Below are 27,741 nucleotides of genomic sequence, written 5' to 3' on the forward strand. Positions count from 1 at the left end.
GGTGCTGGCTGACACAGGCTCTGGCTGCTGAAGAGGCTGCACCGATCCTGAAGGAGTGTGTAGTGTAGATTTGGGGAGAAAGACCTGCTCTGGTGATGAGAGCGGAGAGGTGGGAAGAGAACCAGTGTCTGGGTAATGATGTTTTTGGAGCAATCAATGAAGAGGGGGTCTAGGGAACTGAAAGGTTTTTTAGTGGATAGGAACTTAGTCAGAGTGGAGAAGTCGCAGAGAGGATGGTCTGTCTTGAATGCTCTCAAGAACAGGATGTAATGTTGATCTGGAACTAGAGAGAGGTCACAGGAGCGGATGCCTATAGCTGGAAAACTGGATGATGAGGGGACTGAATTCTGAACTTCTGGGATGAAGAGAAGGGTCGGCGAGAGGATGGACATGCTGCGGAAGTGGAATTGAATTCCTGAAATGTAGGTTTTTATAAAGGTTGGGGATAAATGCCGTGTGTCCCGAGTGTGAACGATGAAGGCTATGATCGAGTTTTCGTTAAAGGGGGTGAGGGATATCCTGTTCTGAGCACAGAAGATGGAGAAAGCTGCCCAGCCTGTTGAGTAAGAGGAGCAGGTGGATGGGGAGAGGGCTGATAACATATAGGTTCTTGCTGAAAGGAGGAGGTTGGAGATTGTTGGTTTTAGTTGAGGATTTGCTGCTGGAACGGCAGGACATGGAGGGGGGATGGAACTGCTGTTGGAATCAGGCTGCAGAACTTGGCTACCTGTAGATGAGATAAAGCGCCAGCTGCATTAATGTCAATGCCAGGAAGATGGCGAGCTTGAATGAAGAAATTATGGGAAACTGATATCCAAACTAAACGGCGAAGTAGTTGCATGATGAGAAGGGAGGATGATCTGCCTTTATTGATGATGTGCACGGTTGACTGGTTGTCACTGAAAAATATCGATTTTCTGGACCAAGAGCGCCCCCAGAGATGTGCTGCTTTGACGATGGGGTGCATTTCAAACAGAGCTTAGGACTTGAGATGAGGAGATAAGTTTTGAATTTCGGGTGGCCAAGTGCCATAGAACCACTCATTGATTAGAAAACCCACGAATCCTATGGATGAAATTGAGGGAGGGAGGGGCGAATGGGCATGACTTAAAAAGTGTCTGAAATATCCGCTTTTGCGAGCCAGGCACCGTGGCCTGCTGCTTTAATGGATTAATAGCGTCGGAAACTGTAATGTAATGCAGGGAGAATTGATCATGGGGAATTAGGATGTTGAGACTGGAAGTGGAACTGCCTCTCGGGGTGGAAAGATCGATAAGTAGGCTCTTTTTTCCCAGTATTTTGCGGTTCGCTATTACGATGGGGATAATCCTGATGACGAGGAATGGTGGAGCTGGGAAGGGGCTGGCCATGAATCCTTTGTCCACCTCGGCTTGAATTAGAGACTGATTTTGGGCTCGGAGGAGGCGAACGAAGATGTTTGCATATGAATGGGACAGAAGGGAGATTAGAAAGGCCAGTGGAGAAACCAAACTGCAGGCCTTCAATCAGATAAGCAATGAACTGCCTATCTGGGTCGTGTTGGAGTGCGTTGGCTAGGGCTGGGATGTTGATGGGGTGGAGACTGAAAAAAGTATTGCTTGTCATTTGGCTGGGTAGATATATGGTCTTGGAATGTGCGTCCCCGCAGAAGCTGCAATCATGCAGAAACCTGCAGAATGGGGTGGAACAGACTGAAACATTGAAATTATTGCAAACCTGTCTGGATCTGGAAAATTTGATGAGATGGCCATATTTATCCTTGTTTACGGAGCGGTAGGGGGATGTAGGGCAGGAATTGGTGCTGAGATGCGGTTGCTGAATCTTGGGGGGGTGGCGGTTGATGTGGATGGGGCTGCCATTGCCACTTTTGGGCACAGGTCGGATGAGTGCACGGTGGATAGCCTGCATGCGTTTGCCCTGACCCCACTGAAAATGCAATTAAACAGATCTATATTTAAGAATATAGACATTACATTGCAGTATCCCAGTTTATTTTACACCTACTGTCAAGCTATGAAAGCTTGCATACAGTAGTCTGTACTTTTTTTTTATTAATCATTGCATTGCCTTAAGTCTGTTTTAAATTAAATCAAAATAGACTTTTCAACTATAAACACAATTGTATACATGTACCTTTAAATGATATATAGACAGTGCTGTTGTAATATCGTTCAGCTGTTAAACCTTGTACAGCAAACAAAATACAGGGTCATTCCAGCTCAAATTGACTAATTCCTAGAAAGATATTTCCTACATTTTGGTCCAAGAAAAAGTTTCTTGGGTTGTTGAAGGATACAGAATAAAAGCTGTGCTACTCGTGCCCCACTTGTCTGAGGATGGTAAAAAGATCCTTTTTGATGACCTTTTGACCAAATATTTTTGTTTGAGGAATGACCTAGCAAGTTAACATTAGTCGGGCAACACACATTGATCTGAAATCACCCTATGGTTAAAGTTTTATTACATTTTTCATTACCCATATAAATAATAATAATATAAGGGCATTTTAGTTCAATAAATATAAAACCATTTTTTTCTTCTTTTTTTCAGGTCTGCATATTGGAGCGCCAAATATTTGACTTCCTTGGTTACCAGTGGGCACCAATCCTTATAAACTTTGTGCATATTATTACAGTGATACTTGGTGTCTTTGGAACAGCCCAGTTCAGACCAAGATATGTAACCGGGGTAAGTATAAGTCGGTTTTTAAAGATCTACACATTCACCACTTTTTTCTTTTTTTTTTCTTAACATAAACTACAATATGTGTGGGAGTGTCATCCTAACTTATGAATAAGGCTGTATTTTTTTCACGGATTTCAAGATTTCTGTTAAATTTATCCATTGACGTGAAATATGTAGTTCCCCGTGAAAATTCACTTTTTTTTTTAGAATAGTGTAAATATATTTGTCACTTAAAAATAAATACAGCAAATGTTTGACTTATTGACACACATCTGTTCCACTGCATTTAGGAACCTGGCAGCCGGTTTAGTGCTTCTGGTAAATGATTGAACGCACTGCACGATTTCTTTAAAATGTCTTCAATAAAAAAAGACACCAGTTGTATCAAAGATGATAAATATTTCGGCTAAAGATTGCTCTGTCCAGTACAGGAAGGAGACCTTTCATGTGCCTGCTGTTGTTTTTACATTTATCTGTGTTTTTATTTGGTTTGATAATTCACTGATGATGAAAATAAAATGTATCTTAAAGGTGGCTATACAAAACAAAATATTCTACAATTTAGCATTTAGTGTTTTTCAGGTAAGCATTTAAATGTTTTGGAACATTTATTATATAATAATAATTTTTTTAACCGTGAAAAAAATTCAGCCCTACTTATAATTTGAGTAGGAGGGTTTCATGCATTTGACCCAATTTCCCAATGAATTCAATTAGAGCCCTAGTTACTGTATGAGACCCAGACCCTGTGTGAGACCCTGACACATGCCTCATCCTTCTGTAACACATCCTGGCAGTACATAGCTAGTGCTCCAAAGCCAATGGAAAAGGTTTCGGGGAACAGAGACCCGGCAGGAAGAGATATCCACGCATTTTACATTCTTGTCAAAACAATCATGTATACAGGAAATCTCTATTGCTGAGCGACAGGGTTCCTTTTTTTAAGATTTCCAAGCCACTCTCTTGCAACATATGATTTGATTCTGATTTTTTAACCTACTTGTTATTTTGGGGGTGTTTTCAGTCTGAAGGTGGTCTGGCAATCCCACTGATATCCACGACATGGGTTGCTATCTGTACATTCTACAGAAAAATGATTACACCTAATGATTCCTAATAGCTTGGGAAAATCGGCACCAGTGTGCCAAACTGCAGATAGGGAATAGCCCACCAATATCACATTGTGACCCGCAACCCCAGCTGTTTATTAAGCCATCTCCCCATGGTCCAGTAAATCAATTTCTAAAACATGCAATAAGATAATTGCTGTCGAAACGTGTATTTAACCACGTAGATAATAAATATTATTTCAATATCATGGTAACCATTTAACACATCCAAGGACTACACACATCCTGCTAAAATAACAGTAGTATTGGTATTTCCGTAGTTACTCTACTGTACTCCTGGCCTGAATCTGTGTGACTTCAACTTTTGTCATTATATGTGGCGGGTAATACCCAACATCATATTTGTTACTACATAAACTGTCCCATACAGGTCATCTGGAATGCACACACATACAATCTAATTTAAAAAAAAATAAAATAAAACCTTCACATAAATGGCTTTCTGTCTAACATTCTTTTTGCAATATCAGTTTTACAAATGCTGTCAATGTAGCTGAATCTGTATTCTAATTGAACCTGGTGCTCTCTGGCAGCTGGAGAAGTGCCAAATGAGGTTCCACCTACATGCTCTCATCTTCTGTATCTGATGTCCTGACAGCATGTCAAATTTAGTGACGGCAAAATCCCACTACAATATGTTCCCTGTAAATGGCCTTTTGGGTTAAGACGTTTTTTGTTTTTTTTTTAAATAGAACACAATTTCTCAAACTTAAGTTAAGCTTGGACATTTATACAACATGATTAACTTCTTTTGGACATACAGTATGCTAACTAATGTAATTTTATACAGTACAATAACATTATCATTGAATTCCTAATGGTCTAAAGCAGAATATACCAACCCCAAACCATGTCATGGAATTCAGTTGTGTTGCTGTCCAGACCCACTATAAAAAAACAACAACTTTTTTTTCAGCACTGTTTCGATGAGATACTCATACTAGGGTTTGGATTATGTTTTGAATATTGCTTTCAGGAAACAAGTAGTGACCTGTATTAAGTTGGGGGTATCTGCTGTAAAATTGCATCTGAGAACAGATATAATTGGCAGTGGTTTTCTTGAAGCCGAAAATGCTGTCACTGTTTTACCAACCCAAGAGTCAAACATACTGTATCAGATACCAGAGACAAACACCCCAGATGAGGGAAATGTATGTTGGTCCCTAACCAAGTTTGGCAACTGGGTGTGAGTGGTGTTTGAACCATACTCACATGATTCACCCTACACTCAAATAACTTTTACAAGGCTAGCAACTTAGGACCATTATTCAAACCTGCTACAATTACAGTTTCAAAAACTGTCCACATCTGTTCTTTATGGGAGGTGGTCTTAATATACAGCTAGTTTTAGCTATACAAGTTATTGAAAAGTCAAGTCATTGTTACATAATGTACAGGTGTTTTTTGTTTATTTAGCAAGACAGATGTGACACGGAATAGTCCAGCTTCTGTATAATTGTACGGAAAACCTCAATACTGTAATTGTCTTTTGATTCAACTTTGTAATTGCTTTATTCTTCGGCCCCCATAGTATGCAGTCTGGCTGGTCCTCTGGGTCGCATGGAATGTGTTTGTTATCTGCTTCTACTTGGAGGTCGGAGACCTTTCAAAGGTAATTTGCAACCTAATTTCAAATGTGAACTCACTTTAACAACACAACCTGTTAAGAAGACTGTTTGTTTTTTAAGCACTGTATCCCTTTTGTTATTTATCCTGTTGCTCGTATCACATAATATACTGTAGGGCTAGGAAGTACACAAGTGCACAGCTCTTGTCTATGCAAATACACCAAGACAGGTCCAGCCAAGCAAAGCTTAAAAAGGGTTAGATTGTTCACTTTGAGATGCATGCTTTGTTTTTACAGGAACATTTGGTGTGGTTTAGTGAGGAGACCAATTATTTCTTCTGTTCTGTGTTAAGCTGAAGAATGTCTTGGTTAATATAAATCTGGGAGATATGTCTTTTCTATATTATCATTTAATATGCACATGTGTGTTTCTGAGTATCCTTGTTGTAAACATTATGGTCAATGGTTTCGACTTGGTCCTAATAGGAATAAAAATAGGAATCGAACACAATTGGGGTTAGATGTATATTGTATGCAGTGAAAAAACATTCTGTTCTCTTTCTGCTTTTGTTTTTTGGTAAAAGCTGCACTCAGATATATTTTAGTACACTCACCATACATATCTCATAAGAGGTTGGTTTATTTTATATTTCATGACTTTATTGGATTATACCGGATTATACTGTTATCTCTTAGTAAATGCTATGCTTTTTGAAAACCACATTGCTGCATGTGAGTCACTGTTGCAATCAGAAATACAACTTTTACAGGATTAGAAATACAAGCCTAATGTAAGTGTCCTGGACAGTGTTATTCTGTACAATGCAAGTGACTTATTAAAAAAATGTCAGGTATGATCATTTTACCAATGTTGAGTTAATTGATATAGTGGATAATCCCAGAAATGATTTATTATTTTACAAATTACTTCATTATGTGCATTTCACTGAAACTATAGTAAACTGCCTACCAGAATATTCATGATGCCAATTAGGGGGGATTACAACTCGACTTAGAAACTCCTGTGACATACATTTCAGTGACGTTTTTTTTTTTACATCATAACTGCAGTAGATAACCACCTAGAATCTGCTTCTCTAAACACATTAAAAGGGAAATGTCAATGGTAATGAACTGTAAATCTATGCTATTTTAAGGTATCTTTGAAAGTGTTAGACTGTCGTTGCTGAGTAAAGTACAGGCCTTACACGATGATGATGAGCTGTTTGATTTTTCATGAGCAAGTTGAGAACAGAGAAATTGAAGTGAAAATGATGCTGTACTTGAAATTTGTATATTTTGTTTGAAGAAGCAGAATTCCAGTTTCAATCAGAATTCAAGTTTTACAACAATGTTGTTACTTACCTATATATTTTAAATAGATGGGAGTTAAATTAATAATATTACCACAAGCACGGTAAAATACAAGGTGGATGGGCTCCGATACATTTTGTTATGGCTTGATGGATGTTTAGAGTCTAACCAATTTTTTTTATTTTTTTTAATTATCACTATTAGTTAATTTGGTTTCAGAGTGAGAGATGTATTATAATTAGTGTTCCGCTTTTACGGTTTATTCCGATTTTTACCGGAAAATAATGAGTTAATGATGAGTTAATGAGTTTGTCAGAGCTCTGTGCTTTGCTGGACAGCCACTGTTTATTGCAGAAGTACAGTACTGGCTGTCCATCATCTAAAACACCTAACGATTAAGATGCCTAACGCTGACAATCTTAATCGTAAATATTTGACAGAAAGTGGTGATGCTTTAGTTGGTAAACTTACATGGAACGCATTGATGGAAATGTCCAGTGTGACTTTTGATGTGTCTCCCGATGGCTTGCACCATCCAGTTCTGTCATTTATTAAGCCTGGCTTGTTTTGTACTGATGTCATGTTCATACCTTCTGTAGATACTGTTTCTGTCAGCACAGTGATTGGCCAATCGTTCGCAAAGTACCAGCTAACTTGGGAAAATGTGGCTTCGACTCGCACAGATTGTGCTTCATTAGACATGCCATGGACATTAAACCTGATGAGGAACCAGAACTGCTACAGATCATATTTCACATGTAAAGTGTGTCTACTGAGATTTTTTCCCCCCATTTTTCAATTAAAAACTATTTTTACCGATTTGATCCCTATTTTAATATATGTAAAGATAAAAACCGAAAACATGGAACACTCATTATAATGACACTTGTGTTATACATTGAAATGGAGTGGGATATGTGGTGTGAAAATACTATTGTAAATTGGGTAATGTTCATTAACCTTTTAGGTAGGTAAAGGATTAGGTAAAGCTTCCATGTAGTGCTGTCTTTATGGCACCTGCCCCCAAAAAGTTAGGAGGAGTGATACTGAGAGAACTATCTGATGTAAATGTGTAGCCTTGTGATTTCAGTGCTGGCATTTGCTTGACATGTATCCATCCACTGTGATTAGAAGGGATTTCGTATGGTTCAGGTCTTGGGTTTGTGCACACCTGCTTCCTATACAGTACACGTTCTGGTTTAGAGATCACATTCAAGTATAGAATTTTCCTTTTTGGAGGTTGATCGTGAGATGAACAGATAATAGTAAATATTGAATTCTACATTCTGTTCAATTTGTAATTTAGAGAAACTGAAACTGTTTTTATCCTTGACTTACCAGTCAACACTGTGCTTTATCCTTGTGAATTAATGTTAATAGCATTTGGATAATATTTAAATTAAAAACATATATTTGGATAGTAAATAAGTATGATGGCTTTTATTTGTTTCAAGAAGTCATGCACGTGTATTGTAGGACTTTTTCTTTGCAATATATTAATGAAAAAACTACAATGGTTACAAATTAGATGAATGATTTCTTGAAATACATGTTTAGATGATTTGTGACATTTATTATACAATTCTCTAGTTCATTTGCTAGTCAGAAGGGACTGAAGAAAATAATCTCAGTAATAATTGTATCAAATCAATGGACATGTCTTAAGCTTTGGGTAATTCTGAATCGTTGTCATTATATACAATTATGTGAAGCAATGGTGCAGCATGTCTGTTTTTATCCAAGTGAAAATTGTTTTAGAGATTTTATCAAACAAGATAAGTATTTCCCTATTCAATTTGGAATGATTGTGTGATTACATTGATCACAATATAAATCTTTATATGTGCTTTAAAAGCCTTGGAGAGCCATCTTAACCATGAAAAAAAATTAAAAGCAGTCTTTAGTCATTTTACATTTTATACAGAATGGTGTTAGAACATTTCTAAATGATTAAGCTTTTTAATTATGACACTACAGTATGGAGGTCCTTTACTGCATTTCAGACAATGGCAGTCTGGTGTTTTTCATTGTACTGAATCTTGTTTGTATTGGCCTTCAGCCAATTAAAGTGATTGCTGTCTTCTTGTAAATCCCATGTGTGCATTTACTCTGACCTTTTGACTTGCTGTTTTGTTTTCGTCACTTGCACAGATAGCTTTGAGAAATCCATGGAAAGAGTTTGCAGAATCTGGTGTAATTGGCCGGAGTAAAAAAAAGTTGAAGTAATTTGTGTGCTAGCTCCTTACCTTCTCTACCACTGGTGTACTAGGAGAAACAGTTATTTATGGTGGGAAGCTTGTGAAGCCAAGTGGATATTTTATAGTTCACAAAACGAAGAAGATGAAGTATCTTCTGAGCTACTGCAGCTTGCGTTATATTTGTAGTTGTTGATTACCTTTACAGCCTGTTTGGTTTGTTTTAAGGGTAATGCCATACGGGTAAGACATAAAACTAACATGACCATTTCGAAGGAAGCAAAGCAATTTATGCTACACTGGCGCAGGGGTGCACAATTTTTGAAAAAAACGTATTGTCCAAGTGACAAAATGCTAGAAAAATGTACTTTTCCTTCTTAAAGATGTGCTTGCTCCCTCCCCGTCACACAAAACACACACAAAAAAGTCGAATATAACTTGTAGGATTTTGATTGTATTTAACACTGAACACAATCAATTAGTGATTAACAGGGGCAGATCTAGCCTTGTAGCTTGACGGGTTCACTAAATTCTTCAAGATGCACAAAAGGTTCCCTGTGGCCCCACCTCACCTCAACAAATGTATGACATACTTTAAGGAAATGTTCATTTCAGTGCAATTTGGAAATTATGTAACATAGTAAGAGTACAACTATAATAAGTAATATTTGGGAGTTATTCAAATATAAAAATAGCTTCTGCCTGGTTTTTTTTCCACTCTTTCTCTATAAGCTGAATCCAACTCCTGGTGTACAGGTGTTTTAGTTTGTTGCATCACAGATACAAAATCATTGCAAACTATTACTGCTGCTTTGTGGAACTCTGTTTTTTGTTTTTTTTTTGACGCTCTTCCAGTTTTGTAACTGCTGAATATATATATATAAGGAATCTACAGACATTATCTGTTACCAGTCATCATTTTTTGATGTTAGATTGTATTTTTGCACATCTACAATGTATATGAATTCTATGTAAATATTATAATATCATGCAAATGAAAATGCATTAGTGATACCATACTTATGATCGTTATTTGTAACTGGATCTGATCATCATTTAAATCACAGATAAATAATTTCTCTTTAGATTTTTAGTTTTAGTTACATTTCAATCCCTGTTCATAGCCAGTACATTACTGCAAATTATGCATTTTTTGTTTGTTTTTTCTAGGTTACACAAACAATTGATTCATACTCAAGTTCTGACAGTTATCATGCTAAAGGTACATAAACTGTGCTGGGGTCAGATGGGAGCATTGCTAAATCACAAATATGTGGCCAAACCAAGAAATAAAGCCTCTTTAATCATCCGTTAAATAACACATAATGATAGAGCTGGCTCCTCAGCAAATACTGCCAGTACGAAGATACACCGTTACATGAAATCCGAAATCCAGAGAGCTTATTGTCTGTGTATACATTTCCAGTTGCTTTTAATCTATCTCTTGAGTAGCTTTGCTGTTACACTATATTCACTTGAGGTCTAGTTTGTTTGACTGTTGACAGTGTTTGTGTCTTGGAACTACACTGGTGTTCACTGTGACTGCTCTCAATCTAACTTTTTTTTAAATTGCTCTTCTGGCTCTAACTTAATTGTGCCTGATGAGTGTTCTTGCTAAAGACAAATAATTCTAACAAGCTGGATTTCATTTCTCTCAAACACTATGTGGGGCAAATCTACATGTTCTGTCGTTTGGAACAACAAGACAATGTTTGTGTATGGATGTGGTTGAGAACAATAATAAAAACTGATAGGCAGGCATATTTGATAGGTCAGAATTCGAGATTATGACATGGTAACTGCATACCGTCCTAGATTTAAGTCAATGAAACAAATAGAAATAGAAAAAGTACCAGAGACAGTAAGATGAAAATGACTACCAGCAAGACAGTTAGTTTTCCTGCAGAAAAAGGTTTCCAGGGGAGCAGGTCCAAACAGCAGTCTGTCTTAATTGATGTGTGATGTATTTGTTGTGATAGTATACCATAGTCACATATATAATATAATATAATATAATACAATATAATATAATATAATATAATATAATATAATATAATATAATATAATATAATATAATATAATATATTATAATACAATACAATATAATACAATACAATATAATATATTATAATATAATATGGGTGTAGCAGGGTAGCGGCAGGAAGGAGATTCACAGACTTAAGAACTGCAGTGAAAAGCGCTAGCTGCGCATTTTAATAAACAAAATGACACAAATAACAAATGACAGGGCACAAGGGCCAAACTAAAGGTTTAACAAACACTGACCTACTCCTCTCCACAACCACAGCCTTTCAGCCTGCTTTTATGCAGGTGGTCACTCCCCAGTTAGCACCAATCTGCACTAACTGGAGAGTAGCCACACCGCTATAACTCATACACAGAAGCTTGCAGTCCTTTACATCTATTGTATACAGCCTATTATTTATATACAAGCTAAAAATCCAGCTATATTTGTTTTCAAATCATTACTGACCTTTATTTAGTCCATTGTCAATTAAATTGAAAACAGCGTGAAAGTCTGATTAAAAGAATACTGTGAAGTGTCTGAGATACTTGGTTGATTTGTGATGTCAGTTTTGAATGGACTTTGCAGTTGAATGGAATTTGAAAATGTGCCTCAGGTATGAATTTTTTTTTTTTTTTAAAGCATGTGATGTCAACCATGCTGAAGAATACATCACAGTAAGAACTGAAAATGGCATGGATGATGTCATGAATAGGATTTCTCCATGATGTGTTGTGGAATACTGGTGAAACATGCTCTCTGATTGGCTGAAAGATCCTGAGCCTTCTATAATGTAACATACAGTAAGAACAATACATTTATCAAATAGGTTAATATGGATTTAATTTATTTTTAATGCAACACATTTTAACAATATTTTTAAAGGAAAAAATATATGTATTTTTAGACTCAATAGTGTAACAGGCAATGGTTTTGTACTATTGGAATGGCTGTAAATAAAATACTTTAAGCAAATACATTTTAGTTGCAAATGAAAAGCAGATGGGTTAGTCATACATTATATGTACTGCTTGCTGTAAACCACAGAGAGCCTTGACCAACAATAGCAACTGGTCCCTAATCATTTATTTTTCTGTGATAGGACCGCTTGTGGTTTTGTGAGACGAGACATCTGTGGATGCATTAATCTTAGATTGAATTTCAAACCAAAAAATAAATTAGGAATATGACTCATTCACAAACACATAATATGCATTGTAAATAGAAACTGGTCAGCTTTCCTCTGTGTCATTTGACACCCAGATGTAATACTAAAATGAACATCTCATGTATTAACCCCACAATCAAAATGAAAAGCATAGTGCTATTTCATGTTGAGGTGTTGAGCTATCCTTCATTTCTTTAGAGAGAGGCAAAGCACACAACAGAAACAGGGAAAGAATGTCTAGAGATCATTGAATGTTTAGACCAAAGGCAGATGCAGCTAGCAGCCCCCTTTCTTAGCTTGATTGCCAAACTTGATTACACAGAATAAAACCTGGAAGGGACAAAAACAGGAGTCTGTTCACTTCCTCTTCGGCTGTCTTAGGTTTTTGTTTTCTTTATGCCTCAATGAAAACTGAACGAACAAGACAGCCACCAGTGCAGTTCCAGCTTGTACAGTGTAAAGTGTCCCCGAGCGATTTCAAATGTAATATCAGTGAAGTGTACCAAGAAAAAAATATTACTGTCTCAGGAAAACAAAATCAGGTGTCAAATGTAACTATGTTTTATTGCCTTAGGAGCACATAACCTGTTTTGTGAAGGCTTTCAAAAGAAATCTTTTGTGTTGCAGACAACAATTAAAAAGTGATTATGCCCAGGAAATGAGTTTTTTTTTAAAAAAAAGGAGCTCTTTACAAGGCAATTGACAGCACCACCTCATCCCTCCTGACATGGAATGTCACAAACCCAACCAACTCTCACAAATATAGGTCTAGGGGATCAAATGGCCCATCACATGACTGCATTTATTGCAGGCTATGTTATCTTTTCTAATTTTACTTAGATTCACCATGTTTTTCTGTGTCCAGTCAATGTAGTAAGCAACTTGGATATGCCACTGGTTTCTCATAATATTGTAGGTGTAGAACCAGCTATATTTCTACATCACCATTATAAAATTGTATCAACATTTAATGATGAGCAGATGGTACTTTCACTTTGCCTGCGACAAAGCTTTAGGTAATTCTCAACTTGCTGATGTTTCACGAGCAACAGTGTTTAAGGTGATGTCGGCATGGAACTCCGAGGGAAAGACATCATCAGCAAAGGTCAACAGTGGGCGGAAGCCACTACCTATGTGTGTGTGTGTGTGTGTGTGTGTATATATATATATATATATATATATATATATGATCAATTACCCAGTGGTCTAGTTCTATTGAGCACACATTAAGGTACTTGACGTACTGATAAGAATGCCATATTGTTTATTTAAGAACTCTTCCGCAAAATGTGCATACTGATAAAACCTTATCACTTACTGGGTCTGCGGTCTTACTGGGGAGTTGGTTCCAGACTCCCACTATTCTCTGTGTAAAAAAGTGCCTCCTATTTTCTGTTCTGAATGCCCCTTTATCTAGTCTCCATTTGTGACCTCTGGTCCTTGTTTCTTTTTTCAGGTCGAAAAAGTCCCCTGGGTCAACATTGTCACTTTTAGAATTTTGAATGCTTGAATCAGATCGCCACATAGTCTTCTTTGTTCAAGAATAGATTCAATCATTTTAGCCTGTCTGCATACAACATGCCTTTTAAACCCAGGATAATTCTGGTTGCTCTTCTTTGCACTCTTTCTAGAGCAGCAATATCCTTTTTGTAACGAGGTGACCAGAACTGAACACAATATTCTAGGTGAGGTCTTACTAATGCATTGTAATGTTTTAACATTACTTCCCTTAATTTAAATTCAACACTTCTCACAATATATCCGAGCATCTTGTTGGCCTTTTTTATAGCTTCCCCACATTGCCTAGATGAAGACATTTCTGAGTCAATGTAAACTCCTAGGTCTTTTTCATAGTTCCCTTCTTCAATTTCAGTATCTCCCATATGATATTTATAATGCAAATTTTTTTTGCCTCCGTGCAATACTTTACACTTTTCTCTATTAAATGGCATTTGCCATGTGTCTGCCCAGTTCTGAATGCTGCCTAGATCATTGTGAATGACCTTTGCTGCTGCAACAGAGTTTGCCATTCCTATTTTTGTGTCATCTGCAATTTTAACGAGTTTGCTTACTATACCAGAATCTAAGTCATTAATGAAGATTAGGAATAGCAGAGGACCTAATACTGATCTATGTGGTACTCCACTGGTTACCTTGCTCCATTTTGAGGTTTCTCCTCTAATCAGTACTTTCTGTTTTCTACATGTTAACCACTCCCTAATCCATGTGCATGCATTTCCTTGAATCCCTACTATGTTCAGTTTGAGAATTTTATGCAGGACTTTGTCAAAAGCTTTCTGGAAATAAAAAAAACCCATGTCATATGCTTTGCAATCATTGTCGATGTTGCAGCCTCAAAAGATTCAAGCATGTAGGTTAGACATAATATCCCTTTCCTAAAACCATGCTGACTGTCTCTCAGGATACTGTTACCATAAAGGTCATTTTCCATTTTGGATATTATTATAGTTTCCATAAGTTTACATATAATAGTAATTATTTCCACGCACCCTCCTCCACCTCAGGGTCGCATTATTATTATTATTATTATTATTATTATTATTATTATTATTATTTATTTATTAGCAGACGCCCTTATCCAGGGCGACTTACAGTCGTAAACAAAAATACATTTCAAGAATCACAGTACAAGTATTAATACAATTAAGAGCAAGATAAAATACAATCACTTCGGTTCTAGCAAGTACAAGTATATGACAAAATACAATTCAATAACGGAGCAGATAACAGTGTCATTTATAGTTAGATCAGGATATAATTAAATACAAAATACTACAGATGAAATGACATTTGACAGATTACAGTACTCTAAAGTACAGGATTAAATGCAGTAAAATAGGGAGCAGATAAGAGCAAGTAAAGTGCATTTAAGGGAGAGTGATAAGTGTCCAGATGGAAAGTTTCTACATGTGCTGTCTGAAGAGGTGAGTCTTGAGGAGGCGCCGGAAGATGGTCAGGGACTGGGCAGTCCTGACAGCTGTAGGAAGGTGATTCCACCACTGCAGGGCAAGGGGTAGAAAAGGAGCGGGCTCTGGAGGATCGCCTACGCTTAGGGAAGTTGGCACGGCCAGAGACTGGCACAGAAGAGTTTCCCCTCACTGAGAGACAACTTCGCAGGGCAGGCGTGACGAAAGGCGGAAGTAATAGTGCGAGTAGATGGAGTGAGGGCAGTGGCCATGAGTTTAGTAATCTAGGCTGCAATAAATAATGTAGGCGAGTGGTTTTAGTGGCCACAGCAGTCCTATATCTTTTAATTTGAAAATAATTAATTATGGAAACAGCAACTTTATAGTCCTTTGTTTTAAACTGCCTGCAGCATGTAGTCTGGCCTAAAGTGATTACGCCTGTGAAAGGGTTATAATACAGACAGCAGAAAATGCTATCTAGACTGGCTTAAATGTAAAAACGCCCATAAAAGGGTTATATGCAGACAGGAAATTAGATGTTTGAGGAGAAGGTGGGTCAGCGTAATTGGTAGCACGTGGAGCTTGGCAGAATTAGTAGCAACAGAAACCTAAATGAGCGAGCACGGCGGAGGCAAGGGGAGAAGGGCCAGCAGAGTCATTGGTTGGAGGAGAATCGACAGGATGGACACACTCCCCCAGAAACCTTTTACTGGATTTTTTTGTTTTTAGTTTAATGATGTCCAGCCAGAGGAAAAATACAGTCACCATCAGCTTCCGAAGAGGTCAGTAGCCATTTTATAACTGAATTGATCAAATTCCAAGGGGAAATAAAAAGTTTCCCATAGTAAAAGCACAACAAAGAGCAACAAAGCATAGGCAAGCACCATGAAGCCGAGAGAGGTATGGCACAGCACACCAAAAACAAACCAGGGCAAACCAACAAATGCACAAACATGTAACAAAGCATCGGGAAGCACATATAGCAGAAAATTGAAATGAAAAGTAGGGGTCTGCCGAGCTGCGTGACGATACACAAATGAAAAAGTAAGACAGAGAATAAGGTGCATTCCAGGGTTTAAATGGGGGATTAATTGATCATTTTGGTGGGGGTGAAGCTCTAGCTCCTGCCCCCCAAATCACAGTTTAGAGTGCTAGTGAACATACTTTAGAAACATGCTTGAGTAAAAGTTATAAAGAGTAAGTTTACGTAAAGGACATGTATTTGTCTTACAGATGCAATTGTGAAGACACTGCAAACCAACAGTGAATTCTTTGACATTTGTTGGATTACGAATGTAACACATGTGGCTAGAGTGTAAGTGCACCATCTGCCTTTTTAGCTGTTGAATTAAGCAATGCTGCCAATAGGGACATCTCTGTAAAGAAGATGACATATCTCAATGGACCTTTAATACCAATGTCTACATAATTCATGAGACTGTATTGCTGTTTGTACTTGAGCAATACTGTATCTGTGATTTGGAGTAATAATGGTCTTGCATGATAGACAGATTGGAAATGTTGATCAGACCCCCATATTTTTCGACATGCCAAGCAATAGCAGAGTTCACAAAAAGGGAGAAAAACAGGTGTGAGTAATCACAACTGGAAATGAGAAACAGCACATAACTGTAATGCTCTGTGTGACAGCAGACGGCTGCAAACAGCCTCCATATGTCATTTTCTTATATGCGTAACTGAGGTTGTATCGTTGTAAATGCATCTTTATTTGATGTTTTATTTTTTCCTGGGAAATTTGGGCTGCAGCTTAAATTCGGTATATCCCCTACACTGTACACACAGACAGACAGACAGACAGACAAACTATTCACAATCACATGTGATGTACCTGTTGTGCTTTCACAAAAACAAAACACCTCCAATATACTGTTTGCAGGATGTGAAGAATAGATTCATTCTGCCCAGGTGAGACTACAGCCTTTTATACTAGTGTTAAACCTGCCCTCTGCAACAAGAAGATTAAATGCAGCTCTTTTCCTGTCGCCTGCCCACAGACTTCATATACAATTCCAGAATTCTGATAAACTGTCACGGCGTAAAAATGATAAAGTGATTTATAGTCAATTTCACAGAAACTGAGAAATGCTGTGGTTGTCAGCATTAGGCCTTCAGAACAAATGAGTTACAGTTCATGAGGCAGCTCAATAAGGCTATAATTTCACATCAACTCCTATCACTGACTGCAGCATATTTACTGGATGGAGACAATTAGAGAAAAGAAGGTTGGATCGAATGCTAGGTGAATTAATGGGTTTACAGTATCAACCTGAAAGTGATAGTAACCTAGAAGTGTGATTTCAAAACCCCATAAACTTATTTGTTTCCTGGTAAGAGGAGTTATTGATATGTAGAAGTGACAACTATATTAAAAAAACAAAACAAAAAAAAAACACTTCCAAGGTTATCCACCACAGTGACTTATAGGTTTGTTTGTTTTCAACATTTATTTTTCAGGGGCTTACAAAATATTGTAATAAATCACTTGCCTTTTAGAGAAGCATATACATATTTTTAAGCAGACTTGGATTATTTGTTGAAACATCATGAACCCTTAATTGTGCAACAGGTTGCAGGGGCTTAACCTAATGAGATACTTTTCCATGTATTCTTTGACCAGCAGCTAACCAAATACATCTGTGGTGGAGATATCCATGCTAAGGTAGATCACAGCAAACCTGATGCTTTTCTATTGTTGACTTTTTGGAAACCAGTATATCCACTACACTCAATCACAGCGTATCGTCAACTTAGCTGGTCAGAAAGGTCTCATAAACTAAAAGCTAAAAAGTAGCAAGCCTACCTATATCTTAATTTTAACACAGTTGTATGAATATTCTGTAACTATAGGACCACAAAGTGTTATAAAAAAAATGGCTGAACTATCAAGGACATCACTACTGGTATTTCCCACTATTGAATTATTTCTCATATGCAAGAAGCAAATTGGAATATTTCAGATGACATTCTCGTGTAGCTGTCAAAATCTGATCATGTAGTTAACATAGTGCTGAACACACTCTTTCTATCTCTCTTTTTCTATTGACATTCCTTTATTTTAGATAGCAGATATGATTTGTATTCATTAGCTAACGTGCCCCTTGTTCTATATTTTAGCCTGCTGGGGTGACAAAAGAGTCTTCCATCTATGAGGAACAACACATCTGTGTTCATCTCTTGTTTTTTATGTGTATTCAGTATCATTTTATTGTGAAGCCATGCATGCCCCTGCAATGGGTAGTTTTGACAGCGTTGCTGAAAAAAGACGCAATTCATATATAATATACAATAGATTAAAAATCATCCCACGTCTGGGCCAGTGTGAAGTACAGATCATTGAGAGGTGGGGCAAATTATTGCAGTTATTTCTTGAATAGTATAGTGATATACTAATTCTAAAAAAATAAAACTACATGAGCTTCAAACACTATCCTTGTGTGACTGTAGCAAGGTGAACTGGATACTGTCAATATACAGTATGCAAAGAACCTGGACCATTGATGGAATTAGTAGATGATAATGAGGAGGAAATAGATTTGTTTTCTAGTGCTTTCTCCAGTCAGCCATTCTGTCAAGAACTGAGCTTAAAATATATATTTATTCTCTATTTCATGTTAATCATTCTGCTACACTGTATATTGCTTCTCATTACTGTACGCACTGAATTCTTACAGCATATATATTAAGGCTATCAAGCAATAAAAAAAAAAAGTTAATTAGTTAATCTTGGTTTTAATCGCATATTAAATTAATACAATTACTACTTCCATCTAATTTAAAATTGCTTTATTACTGATGCTACTATTATCCTTAACTGTAAATGAAATCATTTAAAATGTATTTATTTATGTATTTGAGACTGATCGCGGTTCCCCCGTGCAAATATTTATTAATTATTTTTGGCATTGGCCCAAGTACGTAAAGCAAAACCATTAAAAAAAAATGTATTAACAGGATGTAAGTTTTTTGATAGAAATCGCTTTAATTCAGTGGTAATCCAACTGTAACTAATATGTAATTTAAAACATATTATTAATAGTATTTTAATTAAAGTATACCATTTGGGCGACACAGTATATGTTCCCTTCATTATAAATAAAAACATTATTTGGTATAATTTAATTAAAAAGCTATTAATAATAAATTAATCATGGTTGTAGCAGCAGATTTTAAGTATTCTGTAAATAGTACGTCTAATAGTTAGAAACAATGCTTATGGGGCTGCCAGGGCTTGTTTCCAAAAGATATTGGTACAGACATTGTATACAAACCAATGGAATACCTTGTGTGTGTGTATGTATATCTTGTGTATCCTCCAATATCCCAAAATGCTTTGCGGTATGTTTGTCGAAATGCTGGCGCCTGAAGGACTTGCTATCAGTGTGCACTCCGCAATTGGTATTCATTTTTATGCTTAAAAAAAAAAACTGTCAGGACATCTCTGTTAAACTAGTGAGGAAAATAACAAAAGCACAACGTTAAATTAGGCAACTGCAAAAATGCAATGCGAGTTAAAACTAGGATCGGGATGAACAATTCACGTAATTTGTCAGCTCTGTTTGAAATAAAATTAAGGGGACCAGAATTAGGTGCAGGCAATATATCGAAGTAAAAACAAAGATTGTTTTGTAATTAATTGTTTTTTTTTTCTGAGTTTAATTATTAAAACAGAATCAGCTCAATTTGTTTAAAGGGATGTCATCTGATAAAGTGTGTTCGCATTTACTTTTTCCCAAATAATTGTTTTATTTCTTTTTAGCAATATGCACCTCTATTAATATGAAGCATACCACGTTATTTTTAAATAAAATACAGTGCATGGTGAGATACTATTGTATTAATTTCCACTGTTCATTGCACTGCTAGGAACTGTAACCAAACTATTCTAATGTGTGTGGACGCATTGAGCCCGACTAAACACGAAACGGTACTTCAGGATGGACGCTTTGAGCTGGATTAATTAGAATGGTTTTGAGTATGGTTCTCAAGATCGGTTATGTACTGTGAACAGGGCCTAACTTTCTATTTAAACAATAACTGCACTCAGACACTCAATATAATGTTGCCGCGGCTGGGATTGAAGTACGGTGTGCCAAAAGGCTTAAGACACTGCAATGCGATTAACAAATGAACGCGTTAAACGCAGAACTTAACTGCGATTACTTGTCAGCCCTAAAATCATCATCATCATCATCATCTTCAGCCTTTTGCAATCCACTCTTGGATGATGACCTCCCCAAGATTTTTCCACAAAAGCCTGTCTGATGCGTCCCTCATCCACATTGCTCCGGCGTATTTCCTTATTTCATCTTGCTATAAGAACATAAGAAAGTTTACAAACGAGAGGAGGCCATTCGGCCCATCTTGCTCGTTTGGTTGTTAGTAGCTTATTGATCCCAGAATCTCTTCAAGCAGCATCTTGAAGGATCCTAGGGTGTCAGCTTCAACAACATTACTGGGGAGTTGGTTCCATACCCTCACAATTCTCTGTGTAAAAAGGTGCTATATATTATATTATATAATATATTATCAAACAGAGTATGATCAATTACCCAGTGGTCTAGTTATATTGAGCACACATTAAGGTACTTGACGTACTGATAAGAATGCCATATTGTTTATTTAAGAACTCTTCCGCAAAATGTGCATACTGATAAAACCTTATCACTTACTGGGTCTGCGGTCTTACTGGGGAGTTGGTTCCAGACTCCCACTATTCTCTGTGTAAAAAAGTGCCTCCTATTTTCTGTTCTGAATGCCCCTTTATCTAATCTCCATTTGTGACCCCTGGTCCTTGTTCCTTATTTCAGGTCAAAAAAAGTCCCCTGGGTCGACATTGTCTATACCTTTTAGGATTTTGAATGCTTGAATCAGATCACCGCGTAGTCTTCTTTGTTCAAGACTGAATAGATTAAATTATTTTAGCCTGGCTGCATACGACATGCCTTTTAAACCCGGGATAATTCTGGTCGCTCTTCTTTGCACTCTTTCTAGAGCAGCAATATCCTTATTGTAACAAGGTGACCAGAACTGAACCTAATATTCTAGATGAGGTCTTACTAATGCGTTGTAAAGTTTTAACATTACTTCACTTGATTTAACCACTTCAACACCATGATGTACGCACGTACGTCAAATGAAAACCCACTTACAGTACCATGCTGTACCTGCGTACGTCAAGTTTCCCATTCTATTTTATGATCGGTTTCTCAGTCTAGCGTTTCAGGTTTTATTCTCTAAAGCAGTGCTAGTACTGTGGAATGTGCAATGAAAGTCGGGGGAGAGTCAGGTGACATTTGTATCCAATTGCGTGTCATGTAGCGATTCCAATCTACCTGTGGGCGTTTAGAAGACTGACATATATTGCGGGAAGCCATTCAACTTTTTCAAGTATATGTTTTATTATTAGTTTTACTTGTTTAGTTGTAGTTTATATCGTTTTTACGTGGTCTTTCTATAATGAGCAACGGGAGTGAAGTTGGTTTGGAGGATTTTGACACCAGCGACAGTGATGCACTTATCTATCACTCAGTGATGATGATGAAGAGGATGTGGAGCCAAGAATGGTACAAACAATACAAACAAAAGAGCATGCTATACTTTACAGGTAAGCCAGCTGCAAATGGGAAGCTGTTTGGTTTGAAATGGCAGTGCTGTGACGAAATACTATCAAAACACAGCACTGGGTACAGGCAATGTGGCAGCCAGATCCATCACAATGCCTGCGCAAAGTAGCTGTGTACACACATTTGTGACTATCCCTCTGACACAAGGGAAGCAGAGACTGCAACAAAAGTGCAGGGTCTGCTACGAAAATGAAAACAAAAGAAAAGACACAAGTAAAATGTGCAGTGGTTGCAAAGACAACCCCGGGTTCTGTTGTATTGAACATTTCAATAAATGGCTCAGAGCAAGTCGATAATGGCACACATTTTGATGTTGTTTGATTTTTATTTGATAATTACTGTTTACTGATTATTATTGTTATTAGCGTTATTAGCAGCGTTTTTGTTTTCATTGTTAAAAAAAAAAACAAAAAACGTGTTTTTATCTCTATATTGAATATGGGTATGTAGTACACAGCAGCATAAAGGGTTAATGAAAAACACAGTTTAGGTCATTTATTTGTGTTTTATTCATTATATGTTAACATTTTATAGTAATTACAGGTCTGAAAACATCATTATTATTATTATTATTATTATTATTATTTTTATTATTATTATTATTATTATTATTATTATTATTATTATTATTATTATTATTATTTTCAAAATCTGGTACATGGGAAGGGGTTTCATTTTTACATCTGGAGTTGAAGTGGTTAAATTCAACACTTTTCACAATTTATCCAAGCATCTTGTTGGACTTTTTTATAGGTCTTTTTCATAGATTCCTTCTTCAATTTCAGTATCTCCCATATGATATTTATAATGCACATTTTTATTGCCTGGGTGTAGTACCTTACAGTTTTCTCTATTAAATGTCATTTGCCATGTGTCTGCCCAGTTCTGAATGCTGTCTAGATCATTTTGAATGACCTTTGCTGCTGCAACAGTGTTGCCACTCCGCCTATTTTTGTGTCGTCTACAAGTTTGCTTACTATACCAGTAATGTTCATGATGAATAAGTTCTGTCGCCATGTCCAAATTAGCCGACCGAATTCTCGTTTTCTTGCTGGGCTCCTATTTTGGCATTGAAGTTACAGATGATGAACTTATAGTGGCTCTTCCCATTTTCGAGTAGTTCTTGTACTTCTTCATAAAAATCTTCGACTTTTTCATCTGAATAGCTTGTTGTTGGTGCATATACTTGGGTGACCTGAAGTTCATACTTCCTTGAAACTTTCACTATCAGTCTTGCAAACCACTCTGACGCGCTGTCAGTCTCTACTACGTTATTCTTGATTCTCTTGTGGACAATGAATCCAATGCCTCCTGTTCATCCATCTGTAGTGCCTCGGTAGAAGAGAAGATGTCCACTCTTGAGTTCTAGTAGTCCTTCGTCTTTTTGCTGTACTTCGCTTAGTCCTACGATGTCCCACTTGATTTGTCTTCTTCCAACTCTTGAAGTCTTGCTTCACCTGAAAGAGATCTGCAGTTGTACGTGGCCAGGGTGGCAACCTAAAATCATAACCCGGTGATTCTTAGCACCCTCTGCCTTCATGCCTGCCTTGGTCAGCGGTAGTCCAGCCTCCGGGGAATGAGAACCATGTTTTTGTCTTTCATAGTGGGGGGGTTGGCCATAACTCACCACACAGGCCATGCAGGTTGGTGAGTGCCCCTTCCACTTTGGCCGAGTATGTTACTCAAGTTTTCACAACATGGTTGAACTTGCCAGAATCAGGGGACCCCGCTGTACTTGAGAACCCGTTGTCTCCCTTCCTGCCACTTTGAGGCAGTGGAAGTTGGACTTTAGGAGGGAGCCCTAATATATATATATATATATATATATATATATATATATATATATATATATATATATATATATATGTGTGTGTGTGTGTGTGTGTGTGTGTGTGTGTGTGTGTGAATTGCCATATATAGCATGAATATCTCATAAACCATTCAGGCTGGTAACTATTGCTGGGGAACCGCTGCAGGCATAATCTAACCGTACCGTTTAGTTTGACCTGAGACCTAAGATGGCCACCAGATTGGGGCTGTGCCACTTTTTGGTTTGATAAAGATGATAAAGACCTAACACTTGGAGATATTGCCTTAATACTCTGTATACAGTTGTATTCCGTTATTCTACAGGTGACGTTTGATTCTATAGGTGAAGCAGGTGTCATACAAGAAAAAATAACCCTTTCCTAACAGTTTATTTGCAAAACGTCCACCAGTGTCAGTTATCTTGGAAACCATTTAGCATAAACTTTTAATGCTAAATGCGTTGTTGACCATGAATTGGCCTCTGAAATAATATGGCTGTCATACAGATGTTCTGTGACTTCTGAAGTAAAGCTGCATAGAGTTATTGTCTTAACACTAGAACCGCCGGATTTTCAAACTACCTAGAACCGCCATGTGGGTCACTGTGACCCATACGTTTTTAAACTGCTTCATTATGAAAATTAAAGACATACTATCGGATACAACTGAAAAGGTTTATTCATGAACATCATATCTAACATTTGCATTGCAGAAACACCGTATTTAAATGGAAAATTAAACATAAAAGCTTTATTTCTTAAATGAGCACATATACAGCACGACTACAAACAGTGAAAAAATATAATAAAATATACATTTAAAAAGAAACGGGTATGTACATATACCTGTGTACAGGTGTAAACGGGTACATGTACACACAAAACTATAAAACCGAAATCATTGTTTCTAATACTACATAAAAAGAAAATATAACACTACTTCTGGTATAACGGCTGCATTGTACTCTATGGAGGAGAGTACGTGTCTGCCAGCTCACTGTGCCTGCATCCAGGAGCTGTGTTGTAAACACAGATGCAGTTCCATTGAACACTATTGTGTAAACTGGTACATACAAACCTGCTAAACCAAAATGTTTTTTTTTTCTAATAGTAATATTAAAAAAGAATATATAACATATGTTTCATATAAGTTATAGGCACATAAGTTGTTATCCTACCTGTCATTTCAGTTTGCTTTGTGCATCTGAGTGCAGCTTGCTGTATTCCAATCAAAATGACTACTTTCAAGATTAAATATTTCCTTCTGATATATTACCAGCTGCATTTGTGGAACAAAACGAAGGATTGTTGTCTCCCAGGTACATTGAAAAATATGCAACTAGGCTTTCACTGAGTTTACATCTTGACAAATCCACTCTGGTAGTCAAGGCTTGAAATAAAAAATAAAAAAATGCGTTATATTAAAAAAAAAATGTATTGTAATGCATGGGAAACATTGACCTACATGGCGGTTCTAGGTAGAACTGTCTATAACTGTAATTTTTGCGATTCTGGCTATCAAACGCCATCTGAATATTTAATTCATATATTTAGGAAAAGTAATTAACATTTTAAATCCAAAATGGGCCAAATTGAGCCGCATGGCGGTTCTAGTGTTAATGTTTGGTACACTGCTGTATTCTTTGATTTTCTTACTTAACCCATTAAGTACCAAATTCGTTTTTCTTTGTATTTATGTAATCTGACACATTACATTTAGACTTAACTTTCGCGGTTAACAAAATTAGAGTAAGTTATCATAACAATATAGTTAAAGACTAAATTTAAATAACAGGTGAGATGTCAGTTAAAAATGCTCCAAAAAATTACAAAGTAGCCTGTCCTCAAATGAGGACAGTGGCACTTAATGGGTTAAGTTCCATTACTAGTGTTGTCCAGCAAAACATATCCCTTTCACTGCTGCCTTGTTGCTGCAATCCACTTACCGATCAGGAGGATTGAATAGCCAACCTCTTTTCACCAGTCTGAATTCAGGAGACAAAGGCCCATCCTTGGAAGTCACCGTCTGGATTGGCAAGGAGCCTGACCAGCAGGAGTGACTGAAGCACAGTGAGGTGGACTGAACTCTATAAGCTGTTCTTTGTAGTACCTACTTTATCTTAACAGTTTGTACAAAACAAAGAAAAACATTAGAAACCAAATACTCTGTTTGTCTTGAAGAACACTCTCATGTGTCAATAGAACAACTTGACCGTAGTGACAGAAATACAAAACTTGTCACATTTGCAGTCTTAGCTCTGTTAATTTTAGAGCAACAGATTCAGTGAAACTAGTGTGTTGTACAAAACATAGCATTGTCCCTGCTGAAATGGCAAAGCAGATGCTGTGTCAGTCTCTGATTCTGATCCGCGACCTCGGTGACAGGGGAAGAATATGAGTAGTGGTGTCTTCTGTTCCATTTTGCCAAGGGTTTACAGCTGTTTTGCCTTATTATGTTTACTTCATCCATAAATCTAAAACAGACAATGGTAGAATATGTACTAATACTATTAATACAAAGACATATATATTTAAAGATACTGAGAAAGACTTCTCATCAAAATGTGTGTCAATTTAAAAAGTTGTACTGTACTATTACTTTTACAGCATAAAAAAACACTTTCTTGAAATAGAAAAGCTACATGTTTGAAATAGTAAATAATAAATAGGGGTAGGACAAAGCCCTGATTGTGATAAATGTATTGTGGTGATTTGTCTTGATGTATGGTATGATTTTAAATGTGATATTGTGGGTTTATTTAAAAGAATGGGTTGCTATTTAAAATCCGATGTTTTTCTTTGTTATTGTTTGGCAGCGTGGATGGGGTTAAAGCCCCATCCCACTAAACCTGTGCAGAATGTGGTTGTCTCTGAATTAATTAATGGGTTGTTAATTTGGAGATGGCCACATTATATATATATATATATATATATATATATATATATATATATATATATATATATATATATATATATATATATATATATATATATATACAGTACTGTGCAAACGTTTTAGGCAGGTGAGAAAAAATGCTGTAAAGTAAGAATGCTTTCAAAAATAGACATGTTAATTGTTTATATTTATCAATTAACAAAATGCAAAGTGAGTGAACAGAAGAAAAATCAAAATCAAATCCATATTTGGTGTGACCACCCTTTGCCTTCAAAACAGCATCAATTCTTCTAGGTACACTTGCACACAGTTTTTGAAGGAACTCGGCAGGTAGGTTGGCCCAAACATCTTGGAGAACTAACCACAGTTCTTCTGTGGCTTTAGGCAGCCTCAGTTGCTTCTCTCTCTTCATGTAATCCCAGACAGACTCGATGATGTTGAGATCAGGGCTCTGTGGGGGCCATACCATCACTTCCAGGACTCCTTCTTGTTCTTTACGCTGAAGATAGTTCTTAATGACTTTCGCTGTATGTTTGGGGTCGTTGTAATGCTGCAGAATAAATTTGGGGCCTATCAGATGCCTCCCTGATGGTATTGCATGATGGATAAGTATCTGCCTGTACTTCTCAGCATTGAGGAGACCATTAATTCTGACCAAATCCCCAACTCCATTTGCAGAAATGCAGCCCCAAACTTGCAAGGAACCTCCACCATGCTTCACTCTTGCCTGCAGACACTCATTCGTGTACCGCTCTCCAGGCCTTCGGCGAACAAACTGCCTTCTGCTACAGCCAAATATTTCAAATTTTGACTCATCAGTCCAGAGCACCTGCTGCCATTTTTCTGCACCCCAGTTCCTGTGTTTTCGTGCATAGTTGAGTCGCTTGGCCTTGTTTCCACGTCGGAGGTATGGCTTTTTGGCCGCAAGTCTTCCATGAAGGCCACTTCTGACCAGACTTCTCCGGACAGTAGATGGGTGTACCAGGGTCCCACTGTTTTCTGCCAATTCTGAGCTGATGGCACTGCTGGACATCTTCCGATTGCGAAGGGAAGTAAGCATGATGGTTCTTTCATCTGCTGCAGTAAGTTTCCTTGGCCGACCACTGCGTATACGGTCCTCAGCGTTGCCCGTTTCTTTGTGCTTCTTCAAAAGAGCTTGGACAGCACATCTAGAAACCCCTGTCTGCCTTGAAATTTCTGCCTGGGAGAGACCTTGCTGATGCAGTATAACTACCTTGTGTCTTGTTGCTGTGGTGTATGACTTTTGACAGTAAACTGTCTTCAGCAACCTCACCTTTTTAGGTGAGTTTGGCTGTTCTTCACCCAGTTTTTGAATTGATGATCATTAGCACCTGTTTGGTATAATTGTTTAATCATACAC

The 27,741-nt window shown here is 37.2% G+C and overlaps 1 protein-coding gene and 1 long non-coding RNA gene across 3 annotated transcripts in view; one reads left to right on the plus strand and one right to left on the minus strand.

Annotated features, from left to right (window-relative positions):
- The window catches only part of LOC131737262 (uncharacterized), a 28,673-nt gene extending 2,899 nt beyond the window's left edge, over positions 1-25,774 (minus strand). Inside the window, exons 1-2 of the long non-coding RNA XR_009328849.1 lie at positions 25,411-25,774; positions 24,643-24,854 (exon numbers count right to left, since the gene is read on the minus strand). This is a non-coding gene — a long non-coding RNA (uncharacterized LOC131737262). The remainder of the gene's footprint in view (positions 1-24,642; positions 24,855-25,410) is intronic.
- LOC117411332 (sodium/potassium-transporting ATPase subunit beta-1-interacting protein 2-like) overlaps positions 1-27,741 on the plus strand; it is a 212,119-nt gene that overhangs the window by 85,192 nt on the left and 99,186 nt on the right. For both annotated transcript variants that reach the window (XM_059025112.1, XM_059025111.1), the window contains exons 2-3: positions 2,551-2,688; positions 5,347-5,427. In XM_059025112.1, the coding sequence (XP_058881095.1) occupies positions 2,551-2,688; positions 5,347-5,427 (219 nt within the window). The remainder of the gene's footprint in view (positions 1-2,550; positions 2,689-5,346; positions 5,428-27,741) is intronic.

Source organism: Acipenser ruthenus, chromosome 6, assembly GCF_902713425.1.
Source record: "Acipenser ruthenus chromosome 6, fAciRut3.2 maternal haplotype, whole genome shotgun sequence".
Classification (NCBI taxonomy): domain Eukaryota; kingdom Metazoa; phylum Chordata; class Actinopteri; order Acipenseriformes; family Acipenseridae; genus Acipenser; species Acipenser ruthenus.